Genomic DNA, 23738 nt, shown 5'->3' on the forward strand with positions numbered 1-23738 from the left:
TGCCTGCCAAGCAGGGAAGTAACTCCTTTACTCCAAGGGACATTCTTCAATCATCTAGTTCAGTGTAGATCGTCGAAGTTCCAGGATTCAGTATCAGAGTTTCATCCAGGTGTAATCTAAAGTCCTGTAGGCAGGGGTTCCTTCTTTATACCCAAGGAAGGGGTTGGACATACTCTGGGGACCCACCTACGGGAGGATCAGGAAAGAGGGGTGGGTACACCCATTTCCTTTGTCCAGTTTCACGCCAGAGCTGGGGCTGTTAGCCCCTGCAACCGGTTTGAACTGGACTATGCACAGGGACACCGAATGTGCCCCCAGTGCTGAACTTCAAAGCACTCTTGGAGTGCACCCACCCAGCCCTAATACACTAAAGCCTGTCTGGGAGGTGGTGACACCTCCCTGTGACAGGAAACCTATTGTCCAGGCCTCCCCTGCCAGAGTTTCGTCCAGCAGCAGGAGGGCAGACTCGTGTCTGTGGCTGTCAACATCCATTTTGTGATGCCAGGGCTCTGTTAGCTGGGACCGGGTATACCGGTGCTGTCATGTCTCTCCCTCTAGAAAGGTGGGATCATACTCCCACACCAGTTACTGGTGTGGGGGTATGATTCCAAGGTGTTTGACACCAAACACAACATGTTTCCATGCAGCCATCCCAAAGTTAGCATTTACAGCGAGGTTATAATACACTTAAGAGTATATGGTTTGGCTGCATCACAGACAACCCCGGAATAAAGGTTCCGAAGGCTGCAGAGGGGCTCTCATGCATGGGCACCCTCTCACATAAAACCCAGCACCCTGCCTTCAGGATTAGTAAGGCCTGCCATAGGGGTGACTGATAAGTTTGTATGTGCAGTGATATGGAGAGATATAGAGAACCTATATCTCAGTAAGGGGTGCATACACCACCTTACCCAGGCTGCAGTAGCAGTCTTGTGGTGTCATTTTGGAAGGCTTCCCAGGGGTGGCATAATACATGCTGCAGCCCTTGGTAGGCCTCTGGGGTACCTATGCCCTGGGTACATAGTAAACCATATACTAGGGACTTATAAGGATACCCCAGAATCCAATCTGGAGTGTACCTAAAGTACTTGTAATCAATTTAAGGCAGAAAGCAGATAGGCTGGGGTCCTGAATAGAAGGACCCCAGCCAGACCGAGTCGAAAACCAGCAACACACCAGGAAAAAAGTTGGGGCAACCATGAAGTCAGATTCCACCTTCCTACAGGAAGCACCCAGGCTTCCAGAGTCCTCTATCCAATCACGGCGTTGCTAATAGCAGCGTCGTGATTAGTCTGGGACTGGGGGCCTGGGCATGTTCCTCATTAGGCCTGTGCATTGCAGCCTGGTGAGGAACATGCACAGGGCGCAGGACTGTTTGGCCGTCCCGAGACTGCCGGCCAAGCAGTTATGCGCACTTGAGGAGTGCCCACCACTCCTCCCCTGCTCTTTGGGCAATGCAGCCCCACCCCCCACACCTGGAGATCCGCTAGGGTAAAATATAATGATAATAAGCTAGAGTTATTATTATTTTATTTTTCTTGTGGGGGCGACGCTCCTCTGCCTTAGCGGAAGAGCCGCCACTGCTGAAAAGTACTCTGGATCATCACACATTAAATTATTTATCGCACTGATGTATTCCATACAGAAAGTAGCCATTTTTGGTTTGTTTTTACACTGCAGCAGACTTTTATTTATGTTGTACTCTAAATGCAGGCCAGACCCTATTAGCTCTGCTAGTGCTTTTTATAGCACGTACTATGCCCATGCTTGAGGTGTTTTAATCTGCAGGATACTTCAGAAAGTCCTCTTATCTTCCACACCCCACACCTTGTTCCAGTCTTCCATCCATCTTTAAAATTCACTTCCTTCTTTTCTCTTTTCTCTACGTTGTTAATGTGCATCTTATATTGTATGCACATTTACAAAATAGGTTTTACAATCCAGGTTGTTGTATTATTGTGGAATGATGATTTTTTTAGCTGTATTATATTGTAGCATGTATATAGCGCTTTGTACCCTGTTAAAGCACAAAGCTCCCCAATAAGAATTGCAATCCTGGCGACCTCTGGGAGCGTGTGTTTGGAAAGGCGCGGGATGTAGTTGAAGGCGCATGAGATTTATTGATATAATTCAAACATGGAGCTGCAAATACAGTAACATTATTACCACCTCCTCAATTCCCCACTGTTATTGATATTAAATGATTTCATAAGAAGTAGGATTATAAATTCTCGCTTAAATTTAGTAGTATTAGAAGTACTAGTAGTAGTATTTATCAGAAAATGACAATGATATATTACAATAATCTTAGTATTACTGGTTATTTCAGTGGTCACAACTACAATGAAAAAATGACAGCAATCACAACAATAATGCGAAGAGTAAAGCGAGAATGACAACAACATTAATAATTGTCCTACCGCAGCTGCTAATAATAATTATGAAGAACTAGCATAAACTGTACTAATAGCAAGAATAACAATGATTATAACCACAGAAACAGCAGTAATAATAATTATAGCAACAACAGTCATAATATTTCAGAAATGTTCAACCCAATCACAGTCGCAACAGTTATATTAATCAGGAACAGGCAAGCATTTTTGCCTGCAACTATGAGTCAATGCCCGCTTATTCAGTTTGTGAGCTCAAGCTGCAGTCAAAGGCCAATAACAGAGAGAGGGAGGGGGTCATTTAGAAAAGGGTGCTCCAGATGAGGTTTGGAGTGAGATTTAGACATAAGGTAAAAGTTAAGATTTATGGTCACTTTAAGTTTTGGATAATTGTTTGGGTAAATGTAAGAATCTCGGCTATGGTCTGAGTGAAAAGTGAGAGCACAGGTGGGGTGTCAGCAAGAAAGTCACATTGAGAGTTGGGTTTTGTGATAGGTGCACATTAGGGTAGATTGTCATAGGACACAGTAAGAATTTATTGACTCTGGGCAAAGGCTAACATAGAGCTTAGGCTATGGGTAGGGTCGACTTTCAAGGTTTTTCTAGAAATTATTTTGAAAAATATACAGAATCATATTATTGACAAAGAAAGTGGAAGTTTAGTTGAAATATGTACTTTTTAGGGAAAACAATACCAACCAAATACCTTTTAATAAAATCGGCGTTAACCTGCAATGTGTAGCATAATTAACTTTTTCATTGAAATTGCTTTAAAATGTAACCCCAAGCATTAAAATAGGTGACACCATCTCATTTAATCTAACCAAATATGATTCTAATGAGACAGAGATAAAGGCAGAAACCTCTTACATGAGTATGTACCAGGAGGTATGCTGGAAAGTATGTGCTTTCTTTTTGAACTTATTTCATAAATCAACCTCCTTCAGAATGTATCTTCTCACCGGGGGCCAATGCCAGTATACCCTCCCGGGTGATAGTGAACTCTACAAATCTGCATAACAAAACCTGTTTGACAAAGATTTTCATATTAATAGGTGTGATTTACTCTTGTTGCACCCATGATTCCTTCTGGGTTCCAGGAGTAACCCAAGGGCATTCCTGGCTTCCTGCTTTCTTTTGTCTTTCAGCTCTTAGATGCTGTCACATTTTGTGCTAGTCACACTTGATGTTTGCATAGTAGGCAGCCTAGGTATAATTATTTTTACATGCTCAGACTAAATAAAGGATTGGGAGAGATTGGGTGGGCAGACTTCGCTCTGGGTATCAAACTGGCTGCTGCATGCTATGCAGCCTTTGGCAGTTCAAGGTATGATTTGGGCAGGCCTACAATCATGCTGTTCTCTTTGTCCACGTAGGACACAGGACACAAAATGGAGTCCCAAACCTCTGTCCTAACCTCTGGTAACCTTGAAGTAAGAATCTCCTGACATAAACTGATGATTTGCAAGCTTTATGTTGAAATGTACTTCGATGTAGTCAGGCGAGAGTGAATCCAAGACATTTTGAAGATATTGCCAGTGAGATGGAAGTGCCATCGGGAGAGAACTCCTGCACCCCCAAATCAGAAGGAACTGAGATCTTCTAGCCTGTGCAGACAGTTGCTAAAATTGATCCCAAAGAAAGCATGCAGCACTTGCTGTCCAAGTATTATGTTGACTCTGTCACCCTCTGTCGATGTTAGCTTCTAATTTAACCCTAGTTTGGCAGCGCCATTTGTTTTTGAGTCATTTGAACTCCATGAGTTGTCCCAGTCTGTGCAAACCTGTTTGACACTTTCTCGTCGCACAGCCCTTTCATCTATTCCACTCACGATTTCACCAGCACAGACTTTTGACTGGTTGCCAAGGTCTGTCTATTGCTGGCACCAAGTGAACAGGATTCCCTAGAAGTGTGGCTTGTGCTAAACCTGCTGCTGATTATGCTTGTGTAGTGAAAAAACACCTATAATGAGTGTCCTCCCTCAACTCTCCTTTAGTATGCCCCTGATATGGGAAGCAGGTTAATGTGAAGGAAAATCTACTTGATGAATAGACATCCAGCCAGTTGGTAGTATTTCTTCTGGGCCTTTGGTTTGCACGATTTCTAAAATATAAATCAATTGTGGTAGAGTAAAAATCTAAAAGACATATATATTAACATAAGCAAAGTTATGGCAAAAGAAAGACTCCAAAGCCAATGCAATCTGACTGCCCGTAATGCTTCTAGTACTTGAGGTCTTAATTAGCATTTCCCTATATTTACTCAAATCTTGCCGTAATGTGTGGAGTACATGCTGAATAAATTTGCGTCTCTTTACTGCCCATAACCCAGAGCACATTTTCACCATGAACTCCTGAGGTTCATATTCTGCTACTTTATTTAACAGGGCAATGGATGAAGATGGAAGCATGCGTTAATATACTCAGATGTCCTCTGACCCAAACTCTCCTAGATCTCTACAAGGCCTCTTCCATCTCAGTTCTAATTTGTTCCCTGCCTCGTGTTCCAGCCGGGGTGACCCCTTTTTCATGCGTGGGTCAGGTTAAATTGTAGTGGCAGGTCCCTTGACAAAAAACAGGTCTTACGAAGACTATACCTGACCAGCCAGGCCTCTGCCCACCCCAATCTGTGTCAAAGTCCTTCTACTATCAAAATCCCAGAGATCGCTTACCGAAATCCCATGGTCCAGCTGGTTTTGGGTGGTTTGCCCACCGAGGAACTTACAACGGCCATGCTGAGACAATGAACAACTTACCCGCTCCATGAGTACTGCTACTGAATTGTGGGAGGGATTTTTTTTAGTGTTAGTAGACATTTTGAGGGTGACTCCTAAACACAATTGAAGGCTTTTTTTCTCATTGAAGAATGCCCTAAAAGGCCAGGTTCTGTGTCGGGTTTGATAGAAGACCAGACTTGGTGTCTTCCTTGTTTAAATACCCAGTGGCATGATATTTGGAGTTTTTTGTTGAAAATTTGCAGCTTACCCTGCACGTCTAACAAAGGAGTGTAGGTCTCAGTGTTTCAACAGTAGTGCTCTAGGATGTATGCTGTGTCAATGAAACAGTATGATAATGCATTGTGGCTACTCTTGGCTAACAGCATTCAAATCTTCACACCTTTTTGAAAAACTATTCTTGATTGTGATAAATGTGTAGCTTTGCATTGCCAGATCTTGTGTTTTTTTGGTGCAAATGTGGTGTGCATTTTTTTTGCTTCTCATACTGACGTCTCATGCAAGAAAGCAGTTCCCCCTTAAAGTAAAATATTTGGATTTCTTTTCTTTCGAGCAATTGCATTTCTCAAAAAATCGCCACTGATGTTGTCCTTTTCTGTGTTTCACCACTATGCACCTCTATTTCTGTTTGGACTCATCATCTTTCAAAACATCTAAAGCTCTTCCCTGCACTTCTGCTCTCCTCTGACCATTAATGGAAGATGTATGCATCAATTTTTCAGGTTAGCACTGAACAGCAATGGAAAAAAAGAACGTTTTTCCTATGTTTCCATTCTATCAAAGAAAGCCTTATGGCATCTGGAACATCGGCAGAAATCCAGGTATAGATCGAATTAAAAAAAACAATTGGCTGTTTAGATGGACTTTTAAATTACTTATGGCGTGGCATTATCCTTATTGATGCAATTTTAAGTTCCAGATAGGGAATGATGAACTGCTGCTCATCATGGCCTCTAAAGTAATAGTGCCAGATTCTTGTGGTGTGGGATAATACGCTTGCAGTTAATATTTAATGTCCTTTCTCCTCCATTACAGCCCTTCTCTGCCGGCGCTTGATTGGCAGCTGCCTTCACACTCGGGACCCTATGAACTTCGGATTGAAGTGCAGCCCAAGTCCCATCACAGAGCGCATTATGAGACGGAGGGAAGCCGGGGGGCCGTGAAGGCCTCCACCGGAGGACACCCGATCGTGCAGGTATCCATGACTAGCCGGGGATGGGTGTACCGCACTAGTGCGATTGGCTGGTGTTTGAAGAGGACCAGACCTCAATCCTTTGTCATTCTGCCTCCACTTAACCCACTGCACATGGGGAACAAAATGATACATTGATATCAGTATTTGCTAATTTGTTCCAATTTTCATGAATTTTGAGGATATGGAAAGTAATAAAAATGGGAAGGAACAACCCGCTGTAATTTTCAGTAGAAAAGATATGTTGCCACTGAAAGAATATACACCAATCAACACCCTCTTTTATCTTTAGCTCTTTCCCAGTCCAAGTGTGTGGCAGAAGTTGTAGGTAACTCTGTATTCTGTTTACTGTATTCACATAATTCTTTGTATTTATATGTACATGTCTTTCATTTTCGTATCTTTGCTATGTAAAGCGCTCTGATACCCGCAAGGGTCCTGTTCGCGCTATACAAAACCGTCAAAATAAATAAATAAACCAATCTAAAGTTCAGAATAGTGCAACAATACATCTCTTAAAGATGTTCATCAATCACAGACCTGATTTTCCTATTTAGGACACATTCTCTGATGGAAATGACCTGATTTGAGTATAATAGTAAATCGCTATTTCCAGAGAGTGGGGGTCCATTGTGAAGGCAGTGGAAGCACACAATGCCATAATTTTGATGATATTCACAAACTTTTCCAGAGAGTTCTTATGCTCACCACATTATTTTATGGGGGCGTTTGAAAACTTTACTAGGGCCCTCATTCTGAGCACCCAGTTAATTGCAATATGGGCATGTATTGCTTTTACCTCAAAGATGGCTAGTAGGCAACACTGCACTCTCGCAGTTTTCCCATGATAAATTTCAGAAGGCTAAACCTGATCAAATTCATCTGATGAAAAATGCTTAATAAATATCGGACATGTTGATTTGGGTGTGTTAGACACGAAAAGTTACGTTATCCCCCTTTTCTGGAAAATTCCAATCCAGCACAGTTGGAATTTGTCGAGTCGGATAAATATTGGCCCAAACCCTGGGACACTCATAATGAGGGCCTAGCTAGAAGAAAAGATGAAGAAAGTTACTCACACTGATTCAAACATGCTCCTGCTGCTCATCTGTCCTGCAGGAGTAATTCTGCACTTTTCTACCCTTTGCGTAGATTTCCTGGCGGAGCTTTGAAGACTGTTGTAAATCTGTTACCATACATAAATCTACTAACATCAACTGAAGCCTATGCTTCGCAGCGCTTTACATTATATCAGGCTCTATGTGAATCAGACCCAAAAAGAGTGTAAAGCAAACGAAAAGTGGTGCAATACTCCTCCCCGGTTATGGATCACAGGGATGGGCATGGATAGCTCTTGCAGTGTCTTCTGTTGTGCCGGGCATCTACTCCTTGCCAATGGAATGAAGGAATGACAAACATACCATGCACCTTTCCAAGTTATATCCTTGTTGACCGTATTTGCACACAAAAATGGACATCCATGTTTGGCAGATGAATGCACTTTTTAAGAAAAAGTACGGTAGGCAAAAGTAAACAAAACTTGGGGCACAAAGGATAATCTTTCAAAATGTGGCAGGTATCCCTTCCGCAGTATCACAAGTGTCATATGCTATAATGCACTTTTAATACAGCGATGGGACATCCCGATGAAGTATCCCGCCTGCCAAACACCAAGTAAGACCCTAAGCCTTGTCCTTTTTACCTACCGTAATATTTCTTAAATCATGCATTGCTCTGCAAAGCTTACATGATGTTGTGCAAATAATTTGTATTTCTCTAAGTGTATTATTGCCAGCCTCTTTGGTCCCATCCATCACTATTATTTAATTAAAATACAGTCTTTCATTGTAGCCCAAAAACTCTTCGGTCAAGGTTGACCCGTTGATTGTTGTGATATCTCCTATTTGGATAGCTTGGTGAGTTGTGATTCAAGGGTGGCTAAAGTGTGGGGAGGCCCTCCCCAATCAAGGGAACAGTGAGGGGTGGGTGAGGCCTTGGGAATCACTGGCATTTCTTGGGAACCAAGGTTGTGATAGAACAGCTGCACGTTTCTTCTTGAAAAGTTGACTGTTATTTTCTCTGTTTCAGATACAGAATTTCTTTTTACAGTTGCCTTCCCTGTAAAGTTACCTTTTCAATCCAAAGACACTTTTAAGTGGGTGGGGCTCTGGTGTGCCATACATCTCCTTGAGCAGGGCCGGCTTTTGGCATGGGCGAACTGGGACCAGGTCGAGGGGCACACGGGGTTGTCTTCATTAAAGTCCTGCCGACTGCAGCGTCCCTCTTACTTGACTCCAATGATTCAGACTGAACTGCTTTTAATCCTTTTTACTTGCTACAGGTTCCGTTTTCCACCTCATTAATCCCCTTCCTTCCCCTTTTGTCTCACTCTCATTCCTCTGGCGACACCCAGCAACACCGCCATTCTCACCACCAACAACTTGGCACTAGCGTGATTGAGCTACGCTGTGAGTGAATCAGAATATTTAGGGGAGGTGCAGAGAAGTTTGTGTCAGAGGACTGCTTTGATGTGTGAATGACCTGTAAACACAAAATGGACCCCCTTCTTCCTTATTTTCTTCACCAGCTGCAGGAAGGGTACCAAATTGCTTTCCACTGGGGGCGCTATGCTCTGTCCATGAGTGTCATCAGTGTGACTGGATGTAGGAAAGGGTCACGCCGGTCCGTTTCGATCTTTGCTGGATAAGGGCGTTCCCTTCCTAATAGCGACCCCACAGGCCATGCAAGAATGTTTTGCGAATGCACTTGCGGTTGCAAAACATTTGCAGTTTACCACCCTCTTCAAGAGGGTGGTAAAGCACTCACAAACGAGAAGGGGTCCCCAGGGGACCCCTCCCCATTTGGGAATGCATGAGCAAACATTTTTCAAGGTCAGGCAGTGGTCCCAGGTACCATTGCCTGCCCTTAAAAAAAGAAAATGAAAAGTTACATTTTTATTTTTTAAATGCATCCTGTTTTCCTTTGAGGAAAACAGGCTGCATAAAAAAAAAAAAAAAAATACTGCTTTATTTAAAAGCAGTCCCAGACATGGAGGTCTGCTGAACCCAGCAGCCCACCATTCCTGGGCAGCCACGGCCCGTACAGGGCGTGTTAGTGGGGCGGTGATGTGGGGCGGAGGAGGGGCAGGGTGGGGGGTTGCAAAATACGGAATTTGGCCGATTTCAGGTAAGTTACGAAAAAAAAAAAAAACATTCGTTGCGCGCGCTGCATTGCATTTGGCGATGCAGCGTGCACAAGGAAATTCGTTTTATTTTATTTTTTCGTAACTTACCTGAAATCGGCTGTATGCCGCATTTTGCAACCCAAGAGTTGCACTATCCCATCCAGGATGGTGTCCCTCTATGCGCACAGCATTATGGGGTAACAAAGTTACCAAAATTCGTTCTGGTTAAACCAAAGTTCATTTATTCATGATTGAAAATTTGAAATTCATTATTCCATGTAATAAATTCTCACATGTTGAGTCAACAAAGGTACTGATGGATATCCTCTATGCATTTCGGGTAAAACCCTTCATCAGGAGGAATCCTGTAAACAAAAACAGGAGATAAGTTGCATGTCCCCTCGTGGAATTTATCTTCCACTAATAAATTAAAATGTTAACAAAGTTAAATGTGTGAAAACATGTGTCATCCAAGATATCAGGCTTCAAAAAGTGCGCAAAGAAATAAATAACGCTGTTGAACAGAACTACACAAGCGTGTTGAAAATCACACCCGAGCTATCCGGTGTTTTTTTGAAAATTTACCGCGTGTGTCTCGTGCTGCAAAACAGATACGGTGATAACGGCGTGTGAAGGAGATGTTGTATAAAATACGCATGCTGAGATCAGGTGAAATGGTCCAACAAGTGTACAAAGTAAGAACATGCAGTATTAGCGAGATAAACCATGAAGTGAAACCACGCACCGAGAGTCGGTTAAGATCGTCACGATCTTAACCGACTCTCGGCGCGTGGTTTCACTTCATGGTTTATCTCGCTAATACTGCATGTTCTTACTTTGTACACTTGTTGGACCATTTCACCTGATCTCAGCATGCGTATTTTATACAACATCTCCTTCACACGCCGTTATCACCGTATCTGTTTTGCCGCACGAGACACACGCGGTAAATTTTCAAAAAAACACCGGATAGCTCGGGTGTGATTTTCAACACGCTTGTGTAGTTCAGTTCAACAGCGTTATTTATTTCTTTGCGCACTTTTTGAAGCCTGATATCTTGGATGACACATGTTTTCACACATTTAACTTTGTTAACGTTTTAATTTATTAGTGGAAGATAAATTCCACGAGGGGACATGCAACTTTATCTCCTGTTTTTGTTTACAGGATTACTCCTGATGAAGGGTTTTACCCGAAATGCATAGAGGATATCCATCAGTACCTTTGTTGACTCAACATGTGAGAATTTATTACATGGAATAATGAATTTCAAATTTTCAATCATGAATAAATGAACTTTGGTTTAACCAGAACGAATTTTGGTAACTTTGTTACCCCATAATGCTGTGCGCATAGAGGGACACCACCCTGGATGGGATAGTGCAACTCTTGTCATTTCTTCGACCTTGGTTTAGGGGTCGCTCCTCCAGCTGCACGCCGCTACTTGTTTAAATTCAATATACTCAGAGATTAAAAGGGAGTGCGCGATATCTCAACACTTGCATTTTGCAACCCCCCACCCTGCCCCTCCTCCGCCCCACGTCACCGCCCCGCTAACACGCCCTATATGGGCCGTGGCTGTTCCTGGGAGTGCCCGCCATTCCCAATGAGGTCGCAAATTGCAACAGCCTCATGAATAATCATGAGGCATGCAATTTGCTACCCCATTGGGAATCGCTAACAGTGTCTCAGACACTGTTGTAGATTGGAAATTGCATACATACAGGATGTGCATTTTGTGAGGTATACACTTATCTGCAGAAGCCATGGTTTGCCATTTAAGGCTAAACCCGACACCTAAAACACAATACTCTTGAGTTTGGGGTCCAGCATTACTACGTTGTTGTTGAATGGCATATTTTCCATGAAGGGAGACGCAACACCCTCATCCCGAAAATCTCCTTTCTAGATTTAGTATGCATATATGTGTGATGGGTGAAAATTAAGTATTCATCCTCATTTTGCACCATTCACCTACTAAAAGTGGATACATCTTTATTGTGAATGCTTTAAAGCTCCTGCTCCACAATTCTGAAAAAGGGTCACAATGCCCAGTATTACTTCAGACTTTGGGGCTGACTTGATGCTGGGAGGAGTAAAATAGGAAGAACATCGACAACAGTAATAAGAGCTACTTATGTTCCATGAAAATCATCTTGAGCTTCTAATATTATTAGTGTTGTAATAGTGACCAAGTCAGAGAAGATTACATTAGTGGCCGCCCTATTCAAGGTTACCAGCGGTGAGCACTCCGGTGCATCAGAAAGAGTTGCCAACAGAAATGTAAACAAGCATTTTCAGTGCAATAGGTCTCGCATTATTAAAGTTTGAGCTGTTGGCATTGCTAATAATAATTCAACACCAATAGCAGCTCAAAGATTTAGTAATGTGAGACCTATTGCATTGCAATTGTTTTTTTTTTTTTTTATATAGCACGAACTTGAGTGAAAGGTGTGTATTTATGTTGCATTGAGTACAGTGTAATTATGTGTTGTGTTATTATGTGGCACAGAGTGGTATTGTGTGGAGTTTATTTATCTTGCATTAAGTAGAGAGTAATTACGTGATGTGCAATTATGTAGTACTGAGTGGTATGTGGAGTGTATTTATGTTGTATTGAATACAGTGTAATTATGTGATGTGTAATCACACAACCACACCCAAACACACAACCACACCCACAACCACACACACAACCACACACACACAACCACAAACACAACACACACCCACAACCACACACAGAACCACAACCACACACACACAACCACACACACAACCACCACAACCACACACATAACCACCACAACCACACACACAACCACACACACAACCACACACACAGCCACACACACAACCACACACACAACCACAACCACACAACCACACACAAAACCACAACTACACACACAACCACACATACAACCACACACACTCAACCACACACACACAACCACACATACACACACAACCTTACACACACAACACAAACACACAATCACACACACAACCACAAACACAACGCACACACAACCACACACACACACACAACCACGCACACACAACCACACACAACCACACCCACAACCACACACACACCAAACACACACAACAACACACAACCACACACAACCACACAACCACACACACACAACCACACACACAACCACACATACAACTACACACGCACACAAACACACGCAACCACACACACAACCACACACACACACAACCACACACACAACCACACACAACCACACACCCACACACACAACCACACAACCACACACACAAGCACACACATAACCACACCCAACCAGACTCACACACAACCACACAGACAAGCACACACACAAGCACACACACAAACAATCACAACCACACACACAAACACACACACACAGCCACCCACACAACCACACACACACACAACCACTCACAACTTAAGGGAATCGGGTAACGTAAAGAGAAAGAATTCTATCCAAAAACCCATTTTTTCAGTCCAGTCAGAAAGTATGACTTAGACCCAAGGAGTCCTTGTTTTGTAGCCAAGCAGATACAGTCAAATATTTCAGTAAGCCTGACGCGAAATTAGAAAAAGAGAAGTATAGTGCGATTATTAGGCACGCATTGTTTACCTTGTAACCGCGTAAATATTTGCAGCGCATTTTTATTTTTTTACCTTGTAACCTCCTTCATTTATTTTACCTTGTAACGAAGTAAATATTTGCAGCACATTTTCATTTACTTTGCCTTGTAACCGCTATTTTACCTTGTAACGGCGTAAAGATTAGCCACGCATTCCTCCCTATTAAGTAACAAACTGTATTGCAGCCGCAAAGCCACAAGTAAAGTGATCGCAAAACTGAAAGCAAAGCCACAAGATGTATTTGTTTTACTGTCTGTTTCTTCGCTCATAGTGTATTCATCTTTCTCTTAGTTTGTGCGTTTCTATCTCTCTCTCAGTCTATCTGTGTGTCTCTGTCTTTGTATATGCTCCTCTGTGCCCGTCATGCTCCGCTATATGTGTCTACCTATGTGTACACTGCATTTGCGTGTATGTATCAAACTCTCTATGTGCCTTTTAGTGTTTATAAGTTTCTGTTTTTATCTCTGCCTCTGTTCCTCTTTGTCTATCTGTCTCAGTTTCTAGCTTTGTGTATGTGCCTCTGTTTCTGTATATCTCTTTGCTTGTTAATCTCCTTTTCTATATGTGTGTACGTCTGTTTTCCTGTACCTAGGTCTAGCTCTGTGTATTTCTGCCTATATGTCTATAACTCTATTTGTAAGCAAGTGCCATTTTAGGTTAAGGGAATCGGGTAACGGAAAGAGAAAGAACTCTATCCAAAATCACACGTTTTCAGTCCATTCAGAAAGTATGACTTAGCCCTAACGAGTCCTTGTTTTGTAGCTAAGCAGATACAGTCAATTATTTCAGTAAGACTGACGCGACATTAGAAAAAGAGAAGTATAGTGCAATTATTAGGCACGCATTGTTTACCTTGTAACCGCGTAAATATTTGCAGCGCATTTTTCATTTTTTTTACCTTGTAACCTCCTTCATTTATTTTACCTTGTAACAAAGTAAATATTTGTCGTGCATTTTCATTTACTTTGCCTTGTAACCGAATTCATTTATTTTACCTTGTAACCACGTAAAGATTAGCCACGCATTCCTCCCAATTAAGCAACAAACTGTATTGCAGCTGCAAAGCCACAAGTAAAGTGATCGCAAAACTGAAATCAAAACCACAAGTAAAGCGATTGCGAAACCGAAAGCAATCGCTTTTGGAAGCAGAGACAGCCACCAATGGTGCGCGCGCCACAGACAGGCATATGCTTTCAATTATCGCGCCCGTGTCGGTGCACGATAATTGAAACCAGATAGGCTTTAGTGCGCGTAACATACACCAATAGGCCGTGGGCGGAGCGAAGCGCCCGCCTTTGGCCTATTGCGTGCTCTGTCTAAAAGGTACAGCCACTAAAAACCCAATAATAGAAGACAAAACACAAAACACTCGCACGAGCGTGTACGATTCCAGGGTCCATTTCTGAACCCCGGACAAAAGGACCCTCGAGGCGCGAGCACCTCTGCGCAGTGCAACGCTAGGTGCGAGACCTAAAAAGGCTTTGCTAATTTGGAACGCCTTTACATGGGTTATAAATAGCAGCCATAGCCTCAATGTCCCTGGCACCAAGGTAATAATATTAGAAATAAGTCTGTTTCCCTAACTTCACGTGATTTACCACTCAATATCAGATTTAAATACATTTGGAAATTCAACCATTTTCACCAAATATCAGCTTATGAGTTCTGGAAATACACAGATTTTTGTCTGGAATGCACTCTTCTCAATATTGGGTCACATATATTTATTCAGCCAAGCAAAAGCTTCAAAAGTAAGAGGCTGGACTACACACAGGAGAATGACTTTGGTGAAGCTGGAGAGCTACCAGGAGAGAATGAGCTACTTCTTGGAGAAGCCTAATCTACGATAAAGCGTGCTAGAAAAGGTACATTGCCCATGAGGAACATGCAGCAGAACTCAGCCATTCACTGAGGGGTTCTGCGCAGAATCAAGGGGTGCATGCATAAATGGCTGTCTCGAAAATTTACTAAAGAAAACCACTTTCTATCTTTAGTGGCTCCTAGCAAAGATAATGGCCAGAATATTGTTATGAACTTAAGACAATTATGGGTACTTAGTCGCTACCTTGAACCAAAAGTAGCCATTGAGTGCCCCGAATCTCTTATGCCATTCACCAAATACAGCGAAACAATAGTTTTAAAAAAAGTGTTCGATGTTTTACAAGATTTTACAAATGCGTGTTGCAAATCAACACAGCCTGCGTAGGCTGTGCTTGCGCAGTCGCGCCGGCGAGATCTTATGTTTCTTAGTGTGGGGCTTGAACCCGCCCCTCTTCTCCATTGGCTGGCTTCCTAAACGGAGGCCAGCCAATGGAGGAGAGGGGCGTCTGTCCATTTAAGCCCCGTCTTTTTCGGATTCGGGGGGGTGTTTTTTATTTTCTTTCTCTCCTCTGGAATGTAAACATTCCAGCCAATGGGAAGAGGAGAGAAAGAAAAACACGCCCCCGAATCCGAAAATGACGCTGCGTTTCTCCTAGGCATTTCTGCTTGACCTCGGAGAAAGGTGGTGTTCATGGCGTCATCCCCGTCCACCATGGTACCCCGTACACGGCCCGGCTGGTGCTCGTCCCCTCCCCTGCTCTCGGCTCCCTCGGTGCTCCTGTGTCCGGCTGCTGCTCTGGTCTCCTCCCCCTGTCCTCTCCGGCTGGCGCTGTTCGCTCTCCTCCCCCTGGCGCTCGACTAGAGCAGCCGAGGGCAGCCGACATTGCAGCTGGGGAATCGGGTTCGAGTCTCGGTGTGAGGTTCAATCACTCAGTCTCCCCGTGGCTAAAAATGAATGTGTCCGTCTGTAATGCAAGTGGTGCGCATGCAAATTGCACCAATACCCTCTGTGCGGTACACGCTGTCCTTCAAACCGCGGGGCTGCAGGAACCCTGCGCTGAAAAGAAAACCTACTGAGCTGCCATGTGACTCCGTGCCGCGTGTGATGCCGGCTGCAGCTGCCCAGGCATTTTACCCAACAAAACTTTGCATGCTGGGATTATTACTCCACTCCCCACGAGGTCAAAAGCAAAACTACAACTTGTCCGGCTCTGATCTTCGTCTGCTCTCTCCCTTCCTCCTCCACCTCCCTTTCCGGTTGCCCTTAAAACTGGCTGCCCCCCGCAGTCTCTAGGAGGCTTGCCTGTCTGAGCACTGCTTTCATCTCCTCACACCCCCACCTTGAGGGAAGAGGGACCCTCACAGCACCGGCCTTCCCGGATTTAACCCTAATCCCCCTCGCAGAGCCTTCGCCGTCCCCCCTTTTGTAGTAGGTGCCGCTCTTTCAACATGAAACACCTCTTTGGGCGTCCTTCAAACCGCGGGGCTGCAGGAACCCTGCGCTGAAAAGAAAACCTACTGAGCTGCCATGTGACTCCGTGCCCCGTGTGATGCCGGCTGCAGCCGCCCAGGCATTTTACCCAACAAAACTTTGCATGCTGGGATTATTACTCCACTCCCCACGAGGTCAAAAGCGAAACTACAACTCCCAGAATGCAGAGTGCAGTGCTTCATGGAGTTCTTTGGGCATCAGTGGCGTAAACCTCCTCAGAACAGGTGTGCCTTGGGCAGACACCTGCAGGTTAATGTGCCTGCTGCGGAGATGTCTGCCCCAGCAATAGGACATAGTAAATTCTAATGGTAGCGGGGCACAGTCTTTTATCTTTCCGGTGGAGGATGAAATGAGTGCCCTTGACTTCAGTTCACGCTAATGGATGCTGTTTTACATCTAGGTGCGAGTAAACAGGGCCAGGACAACTGATTCTTGACTCTCTAGTGAATGTTGTGTTTTTGCTTTCTGGTGTGGTTTTGAGGTATTGCAGCATTTGCATAGCGCCTCGTACCCCCAGTTCGCTTCCGGGTGGGCGAGTAAGAGATTACCCTGTTCCTTGTGCACTGTTGGTAGAGTGGGGGTTTATAGTTTGAGGAATGTGTGACGTGTCTTTGTGCCTCACATCCTTGTGGGACGGGTCTTTATGTGTGGGTTTCGGGGGTGCTCAATATGTGGTGGGAAGCACGTGCTGGTGCCCCCAAAGCATGGAGTGAAGCAGCCAGATGTGGGGGATAGCGCTGCGATGCATGCCCTAGTCGTGCTTGGGCAGCTGGGCAGTGGCGTTTGCCTGCTGCAAAAAACACTTCTTTTTAAATAGAGTAAAAAGTATGCTTCCACCCCTTTCATGAAAATGTTTTGTATCATTATCCATGCAAATGTATTGTCACACCACAGACGCTCTAAAAAGAAACACCATTTGCTAAAAAAAATGCTCTAACTTGGACAAAGACGAGACCATTGCATTGTAAATGCTTGTTAAGGTCTGGATTGACAGAGCAGCTATCACCAGACAGTTATGTGAGCATTACTAGAGAGGCTTTGGCTCCGCCCGCATGTTGGGAGCCAGGAGTACATTTTGACTGGACAGAAGTTGTATGCTTGCACAAAAAAGTGCTTGCCCTCCACACAGTTGTGGTCATTTTCTCAATTTATCCAGCTGCCTATGCATGAACTTTAAGCGACACACACATGACATTGGAATGCTAGTAAAGTGTCTTAGATAGCAAATTAATGTATATTGTCTTTCTCTGGCAGCAGCACAGATGAAAGGAGGGAGTCATTAATCTACTTGGATTTTTAAATTGACCTGCATGTACAACCGTCACGTGACCTTTAAGCCTACACCAATATTATTCTGCAGTTCTTTTCTTCCCCACAAATACATATCTATTCCTATGCTATTTACTTGTAATGTTTCAAATTACCATACAACATTCCTTTAAAGCAAGACCCATTGGCATTGTCAATGATTGTTTGAGTGATTTTGTGAGGCCGAGACTCGATCATCTATTTGAAGGCCTCCAAATTCCCAACACTTGATGGAAGTTGGGTGTGGTTTAGTGCTTGCATTTCCGATTGTGGTGGAAGCAGGAATGGTTATGGATAGCACCCACCGTCCTAGAGTTGCCGCTCTCACAGGAGCAAACATTTAATTGTATTATAATAAAAAACAGTAAGTCATAACAGTTTACTCCCTGTTTATTCACAACAGACAGTATAGACTTTCATAACGCATCTGACCCTGAAAGAAGGCAGAACAAGCGTCTAATTTGTGGTAGAGGCTCTTTGCTGTGTTTTAGGTGGCCAACTTTGATTGTGCAAGAATATTGTTCTGCTACACCTTCCCACTGCAGAGCACAATAAATGACAATTCCATGCCATTGCCTAAAAACACAGCATTTCAGCCGCAAAGAGCCAAGTCAAAAACGGAAAATGACGGTCAACGAGGCGCTTTAGCATCATGCCTTATGATGACATCAGTGCTTTATTTGTTTTTTTTTAAATGTTGGTGCCCAAAGATGGAAGTACTTTATCACCCGGCAATGTTAACATGACAACCTCAGATGAGTCCCTAACAGTGGGTCTTTTCACACTAGTTCAGACAGAAAAAAGCTTCCTTTTTACTTACTTTCATGTAGCTGGTCCCCTAACATTCCTGCAAGTTGTGGTCACCGGCAACACACCGGTACAAATTAAGCATTGGATGTGAAATGTATGCATAACAGCCATGCCGTGCATGGACATACTGAACGCTCTCTTTTGATGGCTTTCTCAGACTCCGGCTAGACACGGCTCATGAAAGTGGCTTTTTGCATTAAAAAACCCCTGCAAGCATCTGCTTTCAGCGCCGCCGCAGCGCCGTAGCCAGCACCGGGGACACGCGGGCCCCTCTTCCAGCAGGGAAACGTGCGCCTGTAACTAATCAGATACTAAAAATGCAAACTCCGCAGTATTTGATTTCAACTTATTAGTGAAAAAACATATATCGCCAGCTGTCCAAATGCAGAGCTATAAAAGGCGAGCCCGCCGTCTGGCCTGTGGTGTGGCTGCGTGGCCCTGCGCCGGTAATTGCAACCTGGCCAGCAGGTGTGGGCTCACATATTACACTCCGCGCGCAAGGAGGGTGACGTCTGCATCTGGAGGGCGAAGGGCGGCATCCACTGCAGCACTTCATGGCTGTAATTTTAAAGGAAGAAAAAAAAAGCCATGAAACTGGATATTATATAAATACATCGAACCACTGCTGAAAAAAAGGAGTTTGCTCAGGTGGGGCAGCCTCCTTGCCATCAAAAAACAGACGCACTTGGAGTTGTGCCCCGTTAGCTGGCTTGAAAACATATTTTTCTAATTACATAAATGATCAAATATTCCACCAAATCCATATTTCTAAACGCACATCTAAAGGTCTCTCTCCTACCACAAAAGGAAGGTCCTGCCTTCCTTTCATTCCAGAATGCTATCTCACATTCCCATCATTCTTCAGATACACAGCACGGGGTGATACATATTCCCTCAAATATACGTTTAACCATTCAGTAATAAGCTTATCCTTTGCTTGGTACTTTGTGGACTTTGGCAAATCCAGTAGCTCCACCATTAAACAATGAGACCTGTTGGCTTTGCCAATGTTTGTTTTTATAGAATTCTTATACTGGTTTCCATGTTTCTTCTAAGTGCTCCCAAGTAGGATGGTTCCATTTCTTAATCAGAACACAGGTTGTTACAATCCCTGGTCAGTATCTTGGCCACTGGACGCGTCTCTTTCCAACACAGGCCTCTGCCTAGGCTGCCTACCACATGTCAGCACCTAAAGATGTGCCTTGCTAGTGGCAGGTCAAGATTTTAAACTTTGTTATCTCAATCTGCTCTTTTTCATGGTCAGCAATGTCAGCAGTTATTGACAATTGCAGTATTGTTAGCTTTTGGATGACAGATACAATATTGGTACAACAGAGCAGCAGCTGTGCAAGCTTCCCTCATACACAGATCGAGTACAATGCTGACAGCTACAGTGGAAGCTACCCTCATGTATTGACCAGTTACTGCACATGCACATAGAACATGTACAACAAGAGAGCAGTGCAAGCTTCTCTGTCACATATATTGCACAGTACTAACAGTAATAACACAACCATCCTTACACACTCAGAACAAGTACAGAACAGACAGGAGTACAAACTTCACTCAGACATAGAACATGTACTACACAGCAGCAACAGTGCAAGCTTCTCTCTCACACACATCGCACAGTAGTAACACAACCTTCCTTACACACACAGAACAAGTGCGGAACAGGCAGGAGTACAAACTTCACTCAGACATAGAACATATACAACACAGCAGCAGCAGTGCAAGCTTCTCTCTCACACACATCGTACAGTACTGACAGTAGTAACACAACCTTCCTTACACACACAGAACAAGTGCGGAACAGGCTAGTGTGCAAACTTCACTCACACATAGAACATGTACTACTCAACAGCGACAGTGCAGGTTTTCTCTCACACGCCGTACAGTACTGATAGTAGTAACACAACACACACACTCACACCAAGAGCAGGCAGGAGTGCAAACGTAACTCACTCATAGAATGTATACTGCACAACAGCAGTGAAAGCTTCTCTGACACACAGTAGAGCACTGACAGCAGCAGTATAACCTCATTTCCTTCTCAGTACAGTCTACATTGCATTGCTTGGAGAGAAAGTGAACAAGCATTTGCAATGCAATAGGTATTGCATTTGCAAGAGTTTAAAGCCATTGGCATTGTAAATAACAATGACTTTTATTTATCAGTTTTAATTAACACATGAATAAAAGGCATTGTCATTTACAATGCCAATAGCTCAATCTCTTGTAAATGTGAGACCTATTTCATTTCAAAGAAGCGGCTGCCATTGTCTCGGCTGCTTGGAAAGTGAAAGCGCGCATGGCACGCAGAATGTTGCAGGAAAGCATGTTATGCCTGCAGTAGGAGAGATTCATGAAAGAAAATAGTGCTTACCGACTAAATAAGACATACCGTGTAACGTAAGAAGTAAAAAGGCCAGTCCTCATGGGAGGTTACAAATGAACACAAAAATCAATGGGGGAGTGGATCACTAGTCCCAAATGAACCAGGGAATGCAAAGGTAGTACTAGGTACTGTTATAAAACCCTCAATCACGTTTTTGTAAAGATCGAGTGGAGCGGTATATTTACATTCTCCGCTTCATTACTGACAACGTGACAGCATCATCATTGGGTTCATGCAATGCTTCCTCCACCTGGAGGTCGTCCCGCTGGTTATTTTGGTAGTGATTGTGGAAAAAAAGTGAAGTGACAAATAGTGCGGAAAATAGGAAGATAAAATACCCATAGAGCCAGTAAAAAATCTTTAATTGTACTGGGTGTGGGGAAGGTAAAAAAGTCTCTGGTGCACTCACTGGCTGGTTATGGCCATGTGCACTTTAAAAAAAGGGTGTCCATAAAAAGGTCGACATGTTTCAGCCTTTCAATTGCCCCGAAGGGTCAGGTAGGCTTTCTTCAGGACCTAAGTAGTGAAGAGGACCCTAATTCAGGGAGTCCTCCAGTGGGTGAGCTGAGATATATTGATCCCTGAGATATCTGTTCGATTCGAACCTGTAGTCAATGTTTAGGAACGATTGGGGGTAGAGGGAATAAAAAATAAAAAATATAACAGACCTTATTTTTAAAAACAATATACTCAGAGTAGTACAAACATTGTTGATTATCCTCAGAATTAGGATAAGCTGCTCAAACAACTAGGAAAATGGCAAATCTTTAAAGAGTAAGTGGCTATAAAGTGCCCACTAAACATGGCAAAGTTCGCCCCTCCTTAAGAGTAAGGATAAAAACGTACAATCCATTTTGTCATATATAGTGCAGTGATAAACAGACCCATATTGGTGGTACGACTAATGGGTTAACCATGTTATGATTTGGAAGTAGCCCCTTACTGTTATGACTAGTCAAAGTTTTGGGGAAATAACAAGTAGGTTTTTTCAAAGATTAATTTAAAGCCTACACCATTCACATGTTTATATCAGAAGCGTAACGTGATTGTAAGCACTTAACGTGGTAAACTACGAGAGATGTACCCAATCGTGGTGTTTGTAGTAGCTGTAAGTTTTGCGATGCGTAAACGTTACTCGTTGGATGGGAGCCTCGGATTTATGAGTGGTTACAACAGTATGTCATAAGTTAAAACATTAATATTATTACGCATTGGCGATTATAGAGGTGACTTTCATACAGTAGTTGCTATATGTGAGAAGAGGTGCTTCCTTACATGATGTTGTATCGGGGAAACATTAAAAAATTAAAAAATTCATCGAAGAACACAGAGAGGTCATACCTGTTCGCCTTGTTTGTAGGCAACAGCGGGTGTGAAAGGGGCGGTTGCTCACGCTCTTGGTGGAAGGAGAGTGACAATAATTATACAAGCAGGCAAAAGTAGGCAAAGATTACACCGCTTGATAACCTTAAACCATACTTAGTGATTAGAAGTACGGATACCAATTAGCATCCTTCTTACCTCTTGTGGCGTGGAGCCTTCGTCCAGTGCTGACGCTGCCCTACAAATGTTACAAATGAAGACAAGGTGGTACTTAGGTAGGACAAGCCTATTAACGAATGAGAAGCCAGCATTTACATGGGACAGTGACACAAGCCAATGAAAAACATGTGCGGAGAGTGGGCAGAGCTTCAAGTCCATACTCAAATACAACATGCCTCGCAGAGCAGCAAATGCGCTGCCCAGGCTCGACCTAAAAATTACCAGGGAACGCTAACATAGTGGATTCTAAAGAATATCACTTATAGTCCCCATTGTTGAAAGAACTAGGCGCCATATTATCAAGGAACGGCGATAATGGGCTTGATAATATGCCCTTGTGAATTTCCATAGGAGCCCAGGTACACCAGAACCTGGGCTTCTATGGAAATTCACAAGGGCATATTATCAAGCCCATTATCGCCGCTTTAGCGGCAGTTTCATGCCGCTAAAGCGGCGATAATGGTATCGCCGTTCCTTAACCCTTCAGCACTGTAGATGCTTGGTGTATTCAAGGCCAATGACATGTCAGCAGAGTAAGCTCAAAGCTGTAACATCGGAGATGCAGCCCATGGCTTGCCTTGAACCAGATTTGCAGTGGAAGTGTCTGCAGACCAGTCATACAGCACCGCATGATGTCTTAAGCACATTACTGATTTATTAGTCCACGACAGATCATTCATTTTTTTTTTTATTTACTGCTTCAATATAGGCATCCTCCGCCCTGGAATGGTAAATTAATTTTTTCTAAACAAAATGGTTGCCATTTCATGACGTATGAGTGCGCATGTATGTTGACACATGCACCTGCAAACGTCAACACACTGGGGCTGGGCCTGTTCACGAGAGTCAACAAGCATTTATTTTCTTTTTGCCAATACTGTTCAACATTGACCTCAGCACTGGCAAAGGCAGAAAGGACTACTGCCACCTTCCAAAGGCGAGACCTAGTTGGGTTGCACCATGCTTGTTCGATGGATCCGCAGCAGGTTCTTCATTCAGCGAAGAGATAGAACTTCTCCTTTCTCAGCATTTGTGTCTCAGGTCAGTCTGTTGCCAATTCTGAAGAATAGACATTTATAAGAGACAAAGAAGAAAAATACATCTTTAACAGCGAGTTTTTAAAGTTGGCTTTCATTGAAGCAGCCGAGAGGTGCGGAAGTTGACACCCTACGACTGACGGACTTCCTCCCTTGTCCCCAGCGGGTTCCACTGAGG

At 43.5% G+C, this 23738-nt stretch overlaps 1 protein-coding gene across 8 annotated transcripts in view; it reads left to right on the plus strand.

Moving 5' to 3' along the window:
• NFATC1 (nuclear factor of activated T cells 1) overlaps positions 1 to 23738 on the plus strand; it is a 402803-nt gene that overhangs the window by 107358 nt on the left and 271707 nt on the right. For all 8 annotated transcript variants that reach the window (XR_014961593.1, XM_085605934.1, XM_085605933.1 and 5 more), the window contains exon 3: positions 6163 to 6322. Coding sequence is in view for 7 of the 8 variants with exons in the window: in XM_085605934.1 (XP_085462060.1) it covers positions 6163 to 6322 (160 nt within the window). In the remaining variant the exon portion in view is untranslated. The remainder of the gene's footprint in view (positions 1 to 6162; positions 6323 to 23738) is intronic.

Source organism: Triturus cristatus, chromosome 5_1 (genome assembly GCF_964204655.1).
Source record: "Triturus cristatus chromosome 5_1, aTriCri1.1, whole genome shotgun sequence".
Classification (NCBI taxonomy): Eukaryota; Metazoa; Chordata; class Amphibia; order Caudata; family Salamandridae; genus Triturus; species Triturus cristatus.